This window comes from Hoplias malabaricus, chromosome 2, assembly GCF_029633855.1.
Source record: "Hoplias malabaricus isolate fHopMal1 chromosome 2, fHopMal1.hap1, whole genome shotgun sequence".
Lineage (NCBI taxonomy): Eukaryota > Metazoa > Chordata > Actinopteri > Characiformes > Erythrinidae > Hoplias > Hoplias malabaricus.
In genome coordinates, this window is record NC_089801.1 from 2,059,270 (window position 1) to 2,077,100 (window position 17,831).

The 17,831-nt window shown below is 39.5% G+C and overlaps 1 protein-coding gene across 2 annotated transcripts in view; it reads left to right on the forward strand.

Moving 5' to 3' along the window:
* Positions 1-1,305: 1,305 nt before the first annotated feature.
* tmem131l (transmembrane 131 like) overlaps positions 1,306-17,831 on the forward strand; it is a 42,092-nt gene continuing 25,566 nt past the window's right edge. For both annotated transcript variants that reach the window (XM_066660196.1, XM_066660197.1), the window contains exons 1-3: positions 1,306-1,458; positions 2,133-2,182; positions 9,253-9,296. In XM_066660196.1, coding sequence (XP_066516293.1) covers positions 1,335-1,458; positions 2,133-2,182; positions 9,253-9,296 — 218 coding nt within the window. In that variant the 5' untranslated portion in view covers positions 1,306-1,334. The remainder of the gene's footprint in view (positions 1,459-2,132; positions 2,183-9,252; positions 9,297-17,831) is intronic.

Here is a 17,831-nt window from a genome sequence, read left to right on the forward strand (position 1 = left end):
TACCAGCAGGGCACCATTCCCTGAGAATGACCCACCTCCCAAATCGAACCTGCTCTGTGGTGGTCCTGTTTGGTATAAATGTAAATTATAATCTTATAAATGTAAGCAGTTGATCTGTATTGATATACTGAGGTAAATCTGTAGATTACTACAGGACAGGAATTCTGAATTAAAACGTAAATATTTTGTAGGGAGATAAAGAGGACAAAACTGGCCTGTGTGAAAGAAACTGGATAGAGAGATAAAGAAGGAAAGAAATGCCTGTTTAGACTGAAGATAAAAAAAACAGAAAGAGAAAAATGAGGCCTGTGGAGGGTTAGAGATAAAGAAATGCCCATAGAGAAAGAAGTGGCACGGAGAGACAGAAGGAAAGAGAGAAAAAAGTGAGAGAATGCCCCGCGTGCGTTCATGAATTATGCATTGTTTATGTATTAATGCCTTTGGTTCCCCACCCGTTTTCGGGCAAGTCCCGCCTCCATTGGTGTTGGCTAATTTTTTTTTTTTAATGGCAATTGTCAAATTAAGAAATATCACCAATACAATAAGGATAAGAACAATACATTGTGTAAACACAAAATATAACTCAGTTCATTAAAACAAAGGAACTATAAGGCATTTGTCACTTTATTCTTCACAGATTGTAGGCTCTGTTTACTCTTTATCGTTTTAAAAGCCATTTATTTTGGTTGTGAAATATTCTGAAAAATCCTTGGGGATTGGGAGTGGTGTCGCTGTCCTTTTGCGAAAATTGCCACATCCTATTCACAGAATACACTTCTGTACAATTTCATACACAATTATTTGTTGAATGTATTATTTTGGGAGGGCAAAAACATACATATATATTTGGATACAAAAGCCACCCTGGAATAATCTAAAATGTCATCGTCTTGTACTTGTACAGGGCAATAACAATAAAGTTAAATCTAACTATCTGATCTATCCATTATTATATAGATCTTTAAAAATGTATCTTTAACATTTTTACATTAAAATACTATATTTTTGTTTGATCTCTTTTGAGACTTTATTTAAAAAACATTTAAAAAACTTATAAAATATTTGTCATATTTTTTAATATTTTCATACAACTAGATATAGGACCAGCCAATCAGAGCGCCTCCACGGTGGAGGGCTTCTACGGCGTCCAATCAGCGCTCGAGTGAAGCTCCACGCTAGCCAGCGTGGCTCTGACTGAACGTGGGCGGAGCCTCATGTACTGGTCAATCAGAGCGTTTCGGAGGCGGGATTTGTCCGAAAACGGGCGTAATACGAAAGCGAATACGCGAATAATAAAGGCGTCGTGAACGCGCACGGCAGCGGGACGCGCCAGCATGGCGAGCCAAAGGGAGTTGAGTCGAATCGGCCAGTGGCACAGGAAAGCGTGGATTAATTTAATTCTGGGGATTTTACACATGGTCCTACCCTTCGTACAGCGAGGAGGAGCCCAGCTGCCAGGTGTGGGGAATCGTATTGTTTGAGAAAAGGCGAAAAACGTAGTGAAAATGGTAACAAAGCGGACTAACCTCGGCTGTGTACGAACAGAAGGGAGGGGGGGGATCAAGGCTCTGAAGGCTCTGAAGGCTCTGGATCCTTTGAAGGCTTTTGCCACTCTTTAAAGCCAGTTTTAACGTCATTATTCTGCTTTAACGTCTTCTAACCGCACCTTGGATGCGGAATAAACCTTTCCACCGCAGTGTAGAAATGTCTTTGGAGCATTTTGTGCTTACTTGTGCTAAAACCCACCCGTTTTGCGCCAGTTTCCTGTGTGTCAGTTTCTCTGCGTCTCTGCAACAAAAGCTCTTCTGCAGTAGAGAAGAACTAGAGCAACTTCACTGGCGGTTATCATGTGTTTACACAAATTCACAGGCTTTAATCTGCCAGTTTTAATCAGTTAAGGTCATATTTAGACTTATCTAGGAAGGTATACTCTGTGCATATTTGATTTTCTGTGTTTTGGAAGCTGTGATATTGCACTGTATATTCTGTACACATTGCACATGCACTCGCCCACTCAGGCCTCTCAGCTCACAGTGCATTTCTTTTTTTTTCCCCCATCTCTTCTCCCTTTCTCTCTCTCTCTCTCTCTCTCTTTTATTTTATTGTTTTAATTTTTTCTGCACTTCTCCAAGCCACGAGCGACAAGGCCAGTGTGGTGTGGAAGGCAGAAGAGCCAGCTCAGGTATGTAAAGATCAGTAAACACCTGGAAACATTTTATCCACAAGCTATGGGTAGCAACTACTCAAGTACACGACCTTAAGAGACTGTTGCGTATCTTTTACTCAACACTTAAAAGGGCTTAGACACACAGACACACAATGCGAATACCCTCCATAGAGAACAACAGAGTAGGATGCTCTACAGCAGGTACACCACGTCCCCCAGCACTGGTCTGTGGACCTGTTCTCTCATGGGTTGACAGAGCTCCACCTAGTAGCTTTGCGATGAGTGGGAGTGGTGCTTGTAATCCAGAATTAATCATCCAACCTGAACCTGACGAATGTTTATGTGGCTGAATGCCATCATGTGATCACAGCAATGTCCCAGCATCTAGTGTCAAGTCTTCCTGGAAGGGTAAAGGCTGTCAAAACCCTGTAAAGAGGAACAAACTCTTGGTTTGTAATCTCCATTTCAGAAGAAAGTCCCAAAGACTGTTTTTCTTTTTTTACTGTTTTTGTGGTGGTGTTGTTGCAATGCTGTTTGTGATCGGGAGCTTCAGCTATTTATCTCAGACTAAAATGATCGAGACAGAGAACAACAGAGTGGTCCACACTTGCATTCATGTGCTGAGAAACGATGTTCTGAGAAGTTTCACTGAGCACGTACTCACTCAGGACTGATGGAGATGATAGAGCTAGGTTTAACTGCAGTCAGTCGTTTTGGACTTGAGTCAAATGTCAAAACGTGAACAGCAGCCTTGCATTGAAAGATAGCAGTTTAACCAGGTTTTTAATGGATACAGGAGGCTAATTCCTGTCTAAAACAGCATGGCTTTACTAAAAGAGGAGGGAAGAAACACCTGAGGAGATTCTTTTTCTCCTCCTTCTTCTTCTTCTTATTATTACTGAATGGAACCTAGGAGTCAGTGACCATTGGTTACTGTACAGTGGTCTGTAAACTTACATCGCATATCATTGCTGTGATTTTTACATCGTTGAACAAGCTGTAATGAGCAGATGGTGTTTTTAAATCCTGTGTAAATGTCTTAATGAGCTGAACTACAAAAAGGCTCCCAAAGAACTAGCGTTGTTGCATTTACTTACATTCAAAGTCAAGAACGTTTTTATCCATCTGCATAGTTGCTAATTTGTTGTTGCTCTGTCTGTGTGTATTTCTCTGCCTCTGAAAATATGCACAAGAAAACATATTTGACATTGATTGATTATTTGTCAATATTCATTCTCAATAAAGGGGATCTCTTTATTCTATGTGTTTAATTTGGTATTAAATGTAAGTACTCACCTGTAACCTGGGGTATAGAATGAGGTGTTTGAGTTCTACAGGGAACAGGACCCAGTATCATCGGGTGCACAACAGCGTATTTCAATTACGAACAGCACACAAACCTGTAGCATGTGGTAGAGAATAAAGTATTTGAGTTAGGAACAGCACAGAGTCCTGTAGTGTGTTGTGTAACGCAGTTTATTTAAATTAGGAAAAGCACAAAGGCCTGTAGTGTGTGGTATAAAATGCTGAAAATGCTTGTCTGATGGTCTCCTGTGTTGACCTGATGTGACGGTATGTTCTCATTGTCTGTATGAGAGAAAGTTCAGTCTTGTAAAGAGATGCCTGTGATTTGTGTTTGAGTCATAGGTGTGGTGGAGATACTGAACCTTTTTGCATGTGAGATCCTAACTATTTCCTGTACAGAAATAGGACTTCTATATGTTCTTTGGAGGGTTAAAGAAACTTCCTCTTTTGTTTAGGTCTAGTGAAGGAGTGCACAGAGGTAGTGTAACTTTGTCTGTGTTCTGGGTGTATGTTTTTTTCTGCAGCTGTAGATTCAGGGCTGTTTTAAATGTGTCTTAGCGTCCTAGCGCCTCATGCTAGTGGTAGGTTTAATGTTTCTGTGTTTACCACATAATGTCTGAGTCTAATCTGAGATATGTTACATAACCACAGCAGCATCATGAGAACAGGGTCTTAGAGAAGGAGAATCCGACACATGTTGTAGCCAGTACACTGCAGCTTTGAAGATTAACACTAATCATGACTACTCTGGGATATTTGCTTCAGTTTCCTTAAATTTTTAATTGTTTTGTATTTTTGCAACTTAATATGATTATTATTATTATTATTATTTTAGATTTTGTATTTTATGTGTTTTTTATTATTTAGATTTAAATAAAATCAAAGGTGTAATAAAAACCATTATTATTAGGTTTAATATTAATAAATAAATAATTAAAACCAGCTTAAACCTTAAAGGCTAAGCACCACTTAATGGACCTCCATGAATATTCCACATTATTGTAGTTACTGACAGATATAAGTATGAATTAAAATGAAAATAGCAGCTTAATTTGCTTTAAAACTGACAGTTTTATTAAATTGACGGAAAAACCCGAGCCCGCTACGGAAATTCTCGAACGCGACCGTGACGTCACTGGTGGACAACAGCTGAACAACGCCGCGGTAAAACACCGTTATGACTGACTGTTATGACAGTATCTAGCTAAATAACCAACATTATTCATGACAATAGCCTAGCAATAAGCTAAACTCAAATGTAGAGGTACCGTTATTCTTGTAAATGTGATCGAAGTCGAACTCGAATTCATCCGACACTATAAACCTCCGTAATGCAGCTACGTAGCCGAGTATAATCTGAGCACCGAGTTTAGCGAGTCAAGCTAACGTTAACTAACACCAACTAAAACAGGCGAAGTGAGTGTCCTTACCCTGTTTACCTCCATGTTACAGAGGCTCTTGAACACCTTTCGTTGGGGTCCTTACATGCCCATATTGTTGGAAAAGCGCCAGTGAAATGAGCTACAGATAACGGAGTGAGCGGAGGGTCCTTTCCAAAGTGCCCGTTTAAAGTGGACAAGTTTAGTCCATTTTCTGGATATTTTGGGATCTTTGGGCCGTTTGTTCACAGATGTCCCACTGTACATTGAATGATTGCAGCCAAATACAACACACCTTTTCCTCATTTTGCATTAAATTAAGTGCAGCTTCTAGAGTTGTTGTCCACCATCTACGTCACAGGCAAGACGCCTATTAGAGAGCCATGGGCTCCAGAGTGGTGCGGTGAGATTGCTGCTTCTTTCACTGATAATGCCCTGGACATCCGTAAGATGTTTCTTTGTCCTTCCATCACAAGCACAATATTAGCCAGTTTATTAGCTAGCATAACAGATCTGGGCAGTTAATGTTCTCCTGCAAGTGTGTTAAACATTTGCAGTGGCATTGTGTTAGCAGGAGTTTGAAAATTAGCACAAATTTATCTCAGAGGGTGCACGTGCGCCTCAGTTTCCCAGTGTGACTGATGGAGTAAGCCAATGGGGAATGGGCTTTGATTAAATTGAAGAGATTAAAAGAGATATTGAGGGGGAGAAAAAGGAATGTTTCCTTCAACTAAGATTCTTCATTCGTTAACTTTGTTTATATCAAGACCCTTGTGTTTTACATTCAACTCTTCATTATAAATCAATCAATATGAATTCTCCAAAATGACCTAGAATTAAAACTCGCTATATTATAATACATTATTAAACGTTTTCTCTTCTTAAAATTGTACTATACAGGTATTATTTATTTTATTAGACGGAAAGACAAGTTTGAAAGAATAAAATAGAGCAGGTGAAAGAATGGTTGTGTTGGTGTGTAGTAGCTTAGAAAACATGTGTTTTTCTGGTCTTCTGTTCACCGTCTTCTGTTCAGCGGTGTTCACCGTGACCTAGCTGTTAGTGTCAGGTTAGCTGTTCTGTGGTCTGAGGCTCAACACTGAGAACAGAAATTTCCTGTTATATATTTTTTGCTTCAGAAGGCTTCTTTTTTCCACTCTGGTGAGAAGCTGACTGTTAGTGAGTTCATAAATATGTTCACGATTTGAAAGATGTTTGAAAAGTGTTAGCTCAATTAAACCAGAATAAGCATTTGTGAAACTAACAAATGTTATAAGATGTTAAAAGCACACTGATCAAAGCTGAAAAAAAAGTGTCATTATTCAGATACTTTGAACAGTTATTTATCCTCATCTTAACCTTAAATCTAGAATTACAGAATCATACAATCTATAAAAACTGGATTGGTTGAAAGATAGTGTGTTTACGACAAAGTTGCAATTCGTAACAGCACAATTTTGAAGTTGGAAGAGCTGCAGTTTTAAGGCCTCCGGTGTTGCATTAAATTCTCTGGTGTAGTTTTACTTTGTACTTTGACTCGTTACGATATTTTTTTTATAGGGGTTCATTAAAGGTTTCAGTGTGAAGATGGACTTTGAGTTGGTTTTTCTCTGGTGTTGTCAGAGAGTATTTTAATGCATATGTGTTATGAAATGGTAGCGTGTGTGTTTTACTATTTTGTGCAAAAGACATGAAAAGGAGGAAGTTATGAAACAGAAGCTTTAGAGAAGGGTCTTTTCCTTTCAAATTTCTAATTAATCTAATTAAATATATATGATCACACTGAAGGGAGGCACGGTAGCGCAGCAGGTAGGTGTCGCAGTCACACAGCTCCAGGGGCCTGGAGGTTGTGGGTTTGATTCCCGCTCCCGGTGACTGTCTGTGAGGAGTGTGGTGTGTTCTCTCTGTGTCTGCGTGGGTTTCCTCCGGGTGACTGTCTGTGAGGAGTGTGGTGTGTTCTCCCTGTGTCTGCGTGGGTTTCCTCCGGGTGACTGTCTGTGAGGAGTGTGGTGTGTTCTCCTTGTGTCTGTGTGAGTTTCCTCCGGGTGACTGTCTGTGAGGAGTGTGGTGTGTTCTCTCTGTGTTCGCGTGGGTTTCCTCCGGGTGACTGTCTGTGAAGAGTGTGGTGTGTTCTCCCTGTGTCTGCGTGGGTTTCCTCCGGGTGACTGTCTTTGAGGAGTTGGTGTGTTCTCTCTGTGTTCGCGTGGGTTTCCTCCGGGTGACTGTCTGTGAGGAGTTGGTGTGTTCTCTCTGTGTCTGCGTGGGTTTCCTCCAGGTGACCGTCTGTGAGGAGTTGGTGTGTTCTCTCTGTGTTCACGTGGGTTTCCTCCGGGTGACTGTCTGTGAGGAGTTGGTGTGTTCTCTCTGTGTCTGTGTGGGTTTCCTCCGGGTGACTGTCTGTGAGGAGTTGGTGTTTTCTCTCTGTGTCTGCGTGGGTTTCCTCCGGGTGACTGTCTGTGAAGAGTGTGGTGTTTTCTCTCTGTGTCTGCGTGGGTTTCCTCCGGGTGACCGTCTTTGAGGAGTTGGTGTGTTCTCTCTGTGTTCGCGTGGGTTTCCTCCGGGTGACTGTCTGTGAGGAGTTGGTGTGTTCTCTCTGTGTTCGCGTGGGTTTCCTCCGGGTGCTCCAGTTTCCTCCCACAGTCCAAAAACACACGTTGGTAGGTGGATTGGTGACTCAAGTGTCCATGTGTGTGTGAATGTATGTGTTGCCCTGTGAAGGACTGGCGCCCCCTCCAGGGTGTATTCCCGCCTTGCGCCCAATGATTCCAGGTAGGCTCTGGACCCACCGTGACCCTGAACTGGATAAGGGTTGCAGATAATGAATGAATGAATGATCACACTGACTTAGTTAAAGACTGGCTTGTAATATCTGGGTCAATACTAATCACTAACAATACTTTTCTATAGGGGAGTATTTTTTTAAAATATAACATAATTTCAGGTTATATTTATTTAAGCCAGAATTAAGCAAGGTAAGACGCATCAACATCCTCTGCCCCAGTCATCACTGCTTACATGCTGTCAGCTATCATTAAATAGCTTGTATAATAGTACTGGCGAGGGCTGTGCCATATCCTATTGTGCAATAATTTTTCTTTCAAACAATAAAACAAAATTATATTGTGATATTCTGAATTGTTTACTTAATGATGTCATGCAGTTGCACGTAATATGGCATGCATTAATTTTGTGAGTCATATAGGCACAGCTACAGATGTTAAACGAATGTGCTCCAAAAGGCGGGTGACTTCAGCCAAATCAATATTCTCTATATATTTTATACAATGTCAGAATCTTCATAAGTTACAGTTGTTTACACATTTATTTTTCCTGAATTTAGCATATTACAGGAAAAATGTAACCTGCAGTGTGGCCTGTGCAATGGTTCTGGCACACTATTTTTTTTTTTTTTTTTTTTTATATAAAAGTATATTTTATTTCTCCTGTGCCTCTGTGGATTTACTCCGGATGCTCTGGTTTCCTCCCACATTCCAAAAACACATGCTGTTAGGTGGATTGGTTATTCAAATGTGCCCATAGTTGTGTGTGGTGCCCTGTGATGGACTGTCACCCTGTCCAGGGTGTGTTCCTGCCTTGCACTCAATGATCCTGTTTGGGCTCCAGACTGAACAGGATGAAGAGCTTACAGAAAACTGGACAAACAAATGAATGAATGAATATGCATTTTATGAAATTTGCAGACGTCTTCCCAGTGGAGAACTATAACTATATAATGTACACAAAACCTGCCATTTGAACAGGGGGTGTTCACACATTTGTATGTGATTATAGCTTTGTACTTATATGTTAAATGTTCTGGACAATCTCCTTCACCTGATCTGGATATGAATGAGATTTATAAGGAGTGTGTGTTGCTGGAGTAGTGCTGTGTTCCTATGGAAACCATGTTCCCTGGTATGGAGAGCATTATGGATGTAGTGTGTGTTATTTTAGTTACTGTGCAGGAAGATATGGCCTTCAGTTCTTTCAGTGTGGAGTTTAGAGGAGTAACAAAAGCCCTTCATGCTGTTAAAGTTTTTGCTAAATTAAATACACTCAAATCATTTTAAAGGTCAGAAAAATATCTGTGCAGTTTTTAAACCCCTCAGTGTCACTGCTAGACTGAGAAAAAGTACACAAACCACAAATAGCCCTGTGTTTTGTGTTCATTGATCATGGACTAGAGGATGACCGACACAAACTCCAGCAGCACTGCTGTGTCTGATCCAGCACCACACACTCTAACATACCACCTCAGTGTCAGTGTCACTGCAGCACAGAATGATCTAACACCCGGGTCCATTTGATTTATTTCAGTTGGTCCTGTCATCATGCACACTTGTGCAGCCTAAAAATCTATCTATCTATTTATTTATTTATTTTTCCCTCTCTTGTTTTTAGGCTGTAGAAGAGCAGAGTCCAGAGACACTCTCCCAGCAGGAAAGGTAAGATTCTTCCCAGAACACACACACACACACACAACTATTACACTAAATTACATCATATCTGTCTTATCACTGCATCACAACACTGAAAATATCCTCAAACACTTGACAGACCATCTTTATCGTACTCTCTGTCGTGTCCATTCAGCTGGAGATCATCACCACTGCTGTATGAGAGTTTTCAGCCTTTCAGCGATTATTTTGAAACACACACACACTTCCTTTTTAAAGAACCATGACATGAACAAACACTCTGTTCATGATCAGCACAAACACAACCATTGCAGGCTACAACACAACACACATTCAATGAACAACGGAGGTGCGAGACAAACACTACTCAAACAGAGCGTGCTGGAGAGAAACTGAGGATGTGAGAAGTGGTGGGAGGTTACAGCAGGATGCACTAGACCTCTTCATTCACACAGTGTTCTGCGTTGCGCTTGATGTGTTGCAAACAAGTTCAGAATTTTATTATTATTATTATTTGGAATATTTTCAATTCTCCATTGGCTAAATCTGTGGATACAGAGACTCTAAGGCTTTAAAAGAACACAGATATGTCGTGGGTAAATGGTATTAAAGAGGCGTTTCGACTGAAAGTGTTTGGATTGACGCTGTTCTTCAGGGCTTCATTGATCGAGAACAGGAACCTGTGCACAAAACATAGAGAGCGAGGGATGAGAAGAATGTGAAAACGGATGAGTGTAGGTAGAGTTTGTAGAAATAAAACACACACTAACGTCAAGTATGGCTGAAAAACATGTCTTACAGGTGTGCTGCATTCTCTGAGGAAACAGAGAAAAACATGAGAGAAAGGAGTAGGTAGAGGGTGAGACAGAGCAGGTGCAGGGCAGTGATTGTGATCTGTGGACACACAGAATCACATGGATGCTGAGATAATACACAAAATATTAACGCTCCAGGTCACACTTAATCAAGTGTCTAGTGTCAAAGTGGTCCGAGGACCAAAGGAATCAGTGATTTAGAATAAAATCTTATTTTTTACATTGAAGTTTATGAATGTTTGTTAGTTCCCTGTAAAGTTACATATTGAGATACAAAGTGTTGTTTCAACAGCAGTGGTATATACACACACACACACACACACACACACCTTACAGATAGATGTGATCAAAATGTCAGAATTGTTGACCATCTGTTTAATATCTTGGTTTGAATTATGGCTTTGACTCAGTTTTTTTCACAACGTGCACTGAAAATGTTTGAGGTTTTTATTTTGAACCTAATTTTAGCCTCACAGCATGTTGCGTAAATATTTCCTCCCTCTCCCTCGCTCAACCCCCACCTCATCTTCTCACCTCTCTCTTGCTTGAGATATATATTCTCTCTCTCTCTCTCTCTCTCTCTCTCTCTCTCTCTCTCTCTCTCTCTCTCTCTCTCTCTCTGTAGTTAGCAAAAAAAGTCGTCACAGCTGCTGCTGTTTAGCATCAGGTAATGGAAAAGGGAGAGAGAGAGATGGGGCTGTGTATGTGTGTGACGTGTATGGACTTTCTCTCTGATAGATCCTCACCTAAAATGGACATAGTGCACTGTTTGTTTATTTTTTGCACATGTTCCGAAAAAATGTTCCGACGGTGTTTGAATTACAGTAAAGTTCTGAAATCGGACTAAAAAGTCAACATTTTTACTTTTTAAAGCAAAAAGCACAGGGACAGAAATGTCTGTCCAACAGAACAAAAGTTTACATTTAATGAAATTTCAGAGAATACTCAGCATCATATTTCTGTGTGTAGCCCCCTGCAATCTAAGATTATATTTTATCCATTAGCATTAGTATTAGCTGACGTTTATCCATTTTTAGAAAATCTTTCTGTAGAAAATGTGATCATTTATTGTTGCAGTTTGCACTTTGTTATTTATTTTGTTAAGTTAAGCTATTTTATACTTTTCAGTATTTATCAGTGATACATTTAACTCAACTTTGCCCCTATATAATTGGGTTTCGTATTTTACATTTAGTATGTTTCAAACTGAAAGTAGCGTTCACGCTAGTTCAGCATCATCTTTGTGGCTAGCACTGTTTGTTTATTTGAGGTGTTGTGTGAAGCTACTCTTTAAACATCCATCTCTTTCTGTTCACATCAGACCCTTGTGTTTAGTCATTAGTGGCTATGCTTACAGGAAGCCCCTCAGTGTTGTAATGTGTTCACAAAGCCTACCCCCCCAAATCATGCATGTATATGCTAACACTTTATCTCACTCACAGAAACCATAAAAATTGTTACTTTCACTTTCTTTGTACTTTCCCCACATCCTCTGCTGCTATCTCTCAGCAGCACACATTCTGCTAACTGCTGTTAGTGCTGCTGGCTAACGGCTAACTGCTAATCAGCAGCTCTCACTTATCTGACCACTGTAGTCTTGTGCCCAAATATATTTACAGTGTTTTCCTAGTTAACCTTAGCTTGATTAGTTAGCAACAAGGATTTAGCACCAGCTGTGTTCATATTGACATGCTTGACTAATGAATACATTGTATAATATAGCTGTAAGTGAAAATATTATTATTAAATATATATATATTCATGTTGGTAGCTAACACATCCTCTACAGAGAACACACTGAACTGTGACTGAGAAGCTTAAAACTGGGGTTGCTACTTCTCCCTCATGATTGTCCCGTATTAAAAACAAGAAAATGCTGAGTTCCATATTGAATACAGGATGATGTTTGCCCATATTTACGTAAATATACCAGGTTGATAAGAGCAGATAATGACCAGCTAACTCTGCGAGTGTGAGTGCATGTCACTGTCAGTGTTTTCTGATGCAAGTGCATCCGTGATTGATAAAAGGCTGACACCTGTAGGTTAGTGTCTCTTGTTTGTCCACCCTAAAGGTGGCAACCCTTCTTAAAATGCTGTGTAGTGTCCCACAAATCACTCCTCCCCGGTGTCTTCAGAAAGGCTGTTTGTAATGAAACTTTTTGAACTGTGAGCTTTACACTGGTAAGAAATTAAACACCATTGTTGGTTTATGTAATCACATGCCAATGAGAGGAGTTCAAAAACACATTTTTTTGCAGAGCTGTTAGAATATCCTCTTGTACAAATATTAGAGCCCACTTTTTATTTATCTGCTGAGTTTGATATCTCGCGAAAACCTGAGGTGTAAAATCTTGTCCTTTTGCCCCAGAAGAGCTGCAGATTTTACAATGGGTCTGTGGCTGAGTTTGGTTTGTGCTTTGCTGACTAACATCACACAGTCTTTTACTCTTTCCATCCGTTCATGCGGAATACATGGACAGATTTGGGTAACACACTTGCCCACATACACACCAAGGGCATGGGTTTGGTTTCAGAAGCCTTTGCACACACATTTATGGTAACTGCTCTTGGGAAACTAAATTTTCAGAAATTTTCCTGCCCCCTTGCTGCTTTCCTCATACCTCGCTCATACTGTAGGATGGATGTGTGTCGTCCTGTCCTAGTAGCATTGGTGTCCTGGCCATGTGGATGTTTCTGTGTTGTTATGGACACAAAAAATCAGAAACGCAGCAGAGCCCTGCCCTGATATTCCCCTTCCCACTGGCCCCTCCCATTGCAGAGCATTTAACTAGCATTGCAGAGAGTTCAAATAGAGGTAGAGTTAGCTAGGAGCTGTAGTTACCCTTTGGGCACACTTGGGCTTGGGGATATGTGTGTCACTATTTAGGTGCATAGACTTGTAGAGCCATTGCTGTTTAAAGCTGCATGTATGGCATATTGATGGCACACAGCCGTGAATTCCTAAGGTCTCTGAAACTCTAAAATAGGAAAAAATGGATCCTTTAAATTCTTTTTTTTTTTTTTTTTGCGCACACTGTGACCTTGGTATGTACACCATTCTTTACATAAATATAGCTGTATACCTTAAAGGGTCTGTGCTGTTTAAAGTTGCATGTAGCTTCCCACAAAAAGAGCTCAGAAACCCAATTCGGTATCTAGCCCCCTCACCATATACAAGTTGTGCATGTGTGTGTGTATGTATGCAGTGTGTGTAGTGTAGAGCTCTGAGAACAAACTTGAGGAATTCAAACGTCACCAACAAACCCTCACAGCTCCCAGACCCAAAAACAACATTGCTCTCAAAGCCAAACTGCTTTAAATAGACCATTTAAAGCCATATATCAGCTAAAAATAACAAATTTGCACAATTTATCCTACTCTTAAAAGTGCAGTCTGTCATTTGTATCTCTAAAAACATCATGTCTAAATCACACCATATTCATCTCAGAACTGTCTTAAACTGTCCAGTATCTCTAATAGGCATCATTCTGTGGTTTCTGACACTGAATCATGCCCTGTTGTCTTTAAACACAGACAAGAGTATATTAGCATAAAGATCAAAAGAGTAGTATACGTTTATAAGCTTCAGATGTGTTCATGCTCATAGATAAGTGTGGGTGATGTCAGAAACCACAAAAAAAAAACATTATGATGAGGTTACTGAACAACTGCATTGTAATTAAATGAGTAAACGTGTGTGATCATTGAAGTATCAGTCTATTGTGTCGTGGATTAAAGTGATGACAGACCACTGAACTTACCACGGTGGCCCTGATACCTTTTCCATCCACTTTTTTTGTGAGCCCAGGTTTTTATGTCATTATTTTTATGTCAGGATTTTAATTTAAATATAAAAGCACTATTCATGGAGCACCGATGGGTTTTTCGCATGCCCTTCCTCAGTCGGTCCTTTGTACTCCCAAATCATTTTAGTGCTCACGCTTGGATTTTCAGAGCAGTTATTATTGATCTCTGCTTCCATGCCTTAGAACCTGAGGGACGTTGTGTCTGTTGATGTTGATTCAGGCTGGAAATGAAGGTGTGTTCACTGGACACTTCTGCACCAATGAAAAAGCAGAGAGGAATGGCGGTAATTTCATTGTTAAAAATCGATAACACTTTTCCGTAGTGCTTAACTACAGTGTTTGTAATGGATAAATAGCGAAGTTATTTTTCCCTCGTACACATAAACACACTCACTAAACCCTGGAAACGTTCTGATATATGAATATGAACAACTGTGTCCAGTCTATGTCTTAAACCCTTTGGTTTAAAACGTACCATTTATTCAGAGCAGTGACTCATCGTCTATCTGACCAAAGGATAGACCAAAGCTCCATTTATGACCACATGGATATTTTTACTCCAGCTGAAAATCCATTACTCGCAGCAGGACTTCAGGGACATTTCTGAACGTAGAAGGGTCTAAAAGCAGATTTAATCTTATAGTTTTCATGATAAGTAATGCCTTTGAAGTTTGATGACTGTCATAGTGAAATATGCATGTTTAATAAGTCTGTGGGTGTGTTTACAGTTTCAATTGGTTCTTTGATTTCAGACCAAAGCTGAAAAAGCGACCCTGTGTTTTAGTTCTGTTTCTCTATGTTACTAGATTTGATACTGAGCCAAAATTGATACAGACTGAAACGTCACAACAGATAAGACTAAACAGACATATACAGATGAGACTAAGCCGATAAGTTTTTGGTGAATGTTTAGAGACAATTACAGGATAAATATACAATGAATTTTGGTGTATGGATAGTTTTGGATCACAAATACCATTCTAACTCATCTCAAAGCTACTGGGTTTAGGTCGGTCACTCCTGAGAATGCAGTTCCACTGCTCCCCAGCCTTATGATGTTGGACTTTATACCCCTCTGGCAGACTGTTGTCATTGAACAGGATGATATTATGCTTATGTGAATATGGGATAAAAGAAGCCAAATTCACTCAGTATAAGGAATAAACTAAAACTAAAACCTTTGGACAGAGAGCGCATTGTGTTGTTATTCTTTGAACTTTGACCTTGTTTGTTACGTGCGGAGATAAAGTGGGTGTGGTGGGTGGTGTGTTTGTGTTTGTAAAATTAACCAGAGCTGCTGTTGCATAAGAGTGAGCTCAGTTTGAGCTGTAGATATGAGTTAATACAGTGAGGAAAACCTAGCTGTGTTAATCTGTCACTTTATTCTAATTACTGCCAGAAATGTCAAAGGAATTGCCCCAGTTTTTCAGACTTCATTTTACGTTCTCTCCTCAGGAGCTTATTATTGAGCATTTGGCTTTTTTTATTTTTTCCTCTTTAATAATAATCTGTGGCTTGATAAAACCTAAATCACTTCTAAGCTGCTAATAGTAAACAGTGGCAAAGACTCCTACGGTGTAATATAGTCAAAGGAATGGTTTGATTCAAATATAGACAGTTGCAATAATAACAATTAACTTCTATTTAAATTAAATTACCTCAAACTGACAGGTGCATTTCAAAATAAAGTGGTAAATTAGGTTTGTTTATCTAGAATAACGTTGGGGAAATAAATCCAGAATTGAGGCAGTGATATGCAACGAGTTCATTAGATGTGGTAATAAATGTATAGTTATTTTTAGTAATTTCAAATATAAAGTTTGTGTGTTATACACTAATCTTATTAAATTGTAAATGTCTAAGCATCTGTTTTTCACTCATGTTGCTGGTAATGTAACTATAATGAACGTTTTAATATTACAGTATAAAACAAGCCAAAGTGAAGCATCTTCATGAGCCAGCAGCATTAAAAATTGGTCTATTGCAGTGTTATTTAAGTTACCTAAGCTTTCACACTGCAGTGTGGTTATGTAAAGCCTGCTCTACCAATTTCATCACAGCTATAAACAAATTCAAGAATGTCTTGACACGCTGAAAGAAAGGCTTGTGAAGACGCATCATGGTTCTCAAGTGTTATTGAGTTACACAAGTTACAGTGCCTCATTTTCCCTAAATTTTACTCAGTCATTTTTGGAGCTGAAAACAGTGGTAGAAGTATTCAAACTTGAGTTGTGTGTATGCTTTTTGTTGTAGAAAATAGCTGTAATTTCTGGCTTTCATTTTTATTGAATTGAGTAAACAGTTGATGCTGCTTTCTGAAACATGGGGTTTTCTGGAACCAAGGAGTTCTTGACCATTTTTACCATGGAAACCACAATTTGGGGGCAACATACATTTTCTGAATCTCCAGCTCACGGTGCAGAAGAGTGTATTTGAAAAGTTGAGTAGTGTGTTCAACAAGCTTGTTTTAAAATTCTGAAAAGTCCAACGTTACATGGACACTTCCTGTAAGTGCTATTTTTTGTAAGAGTTCTTTCATGATCCAGGTTAAAACACCTCAGGTTCGCTTCTGTTTCGCATTGACTGATTTCACAAAGAGGAAGCGCGAGTGTAAATGTCCTCTGAACATTTCTTAACAGAACACAACACTCAGACTTTCCTATTGCAGAAGCACATTAAACCTGAAACTTTGGTTTTTGTTTTATTTGTCTTACCTATTCCAGCCCGCTTATACATTTTCAGACATGCTTTTGAAAGGCTACACACACTATACTCTAATGAGCGTTAAAATATTAAATGAAGACCTAAAAACATATAAATATAGTATATTAATGATATTCTTTCTTTGTGGTGGTGTTGATTTTTACTTGATTTGTGAGATGTAAAGGAAAGAATGTACTTGGGCGTAGCTGACAGATCATAATTTTTATGTTTAATTTGTCTAAAAGCAGAGTCAGGTTTCGTAACCCTTCTCTAATTTCTCTGCTCTCATTGTGTCAGTGTATGCAGTTTAACTCTGTCACAGGGCTCTGAAATTAAAGACAGTAATCTCACGTCATAGATATAGCGCTTTAAAGGCTAAGCACCACTTAATGGAGCTCCATGAATATTCCACATTATTGTAGTCACTGACAGATATAAGTATGAATTAAAATGAAAATAGCAGCTTAATTTGCTTTAAAACTGACAATTTTATTAAATTGACGGAAAAACCCGAGCTCGCTACGGAAATTCTCGAACGCGACCGTGATGTCACTGGTGGACAATAGCTGAACAACGCCGCGGTAAAACACCGTTATGACTGACTGTTATGACAGTATCTAGCTAAATAACCAACATTATTCATGACAATAGCCTAGCAATAAGCTAAACTCAAATGTAGAGGTACCGTTATTCTTGTAAATGTGATCGAAGTCGAACTCGAATTCATCCGACACTATAAACCTCCGTAATGCAGCTACGTAGCCGAGTATAATCTGAGACACCGAGTTTAGCGAGTCAAGCTAACGCTAACTAACACCAACTAAAACAGGCGAAGTGAGTGTCCTTACCCTGTTTACCTCCATGTTACAGAGGCTCTTGAACACCTTTCGTTGGTGTCCTTACATGCCCATATTGTTGGAAAAGCGCCAGTGAAATGAGCTACAGATAACGGAGTGAGCGGAGGGTCCTTTCCAAAGTGCCCGTTTAAAGTGGACAGATTTAGTCAATTTTCTGGATATTTTGGGATCTTTGGGCCATTTGTTCACAGATGTCCCACTGTACATTGAATGATTGCAGCCAAAAACAACACACCTTTTCCTCATTAAATTAAGTGCAGCTTCTAGAGTTGTTGTCCACCATCTACGTCACAGGCAAGACGCCTATTAGAGTTTCCCAACACCGTTGGGGGGGGGCAACGGTCTTTTAAACCTTATTCCTTCAATTAGTAAGAAATAA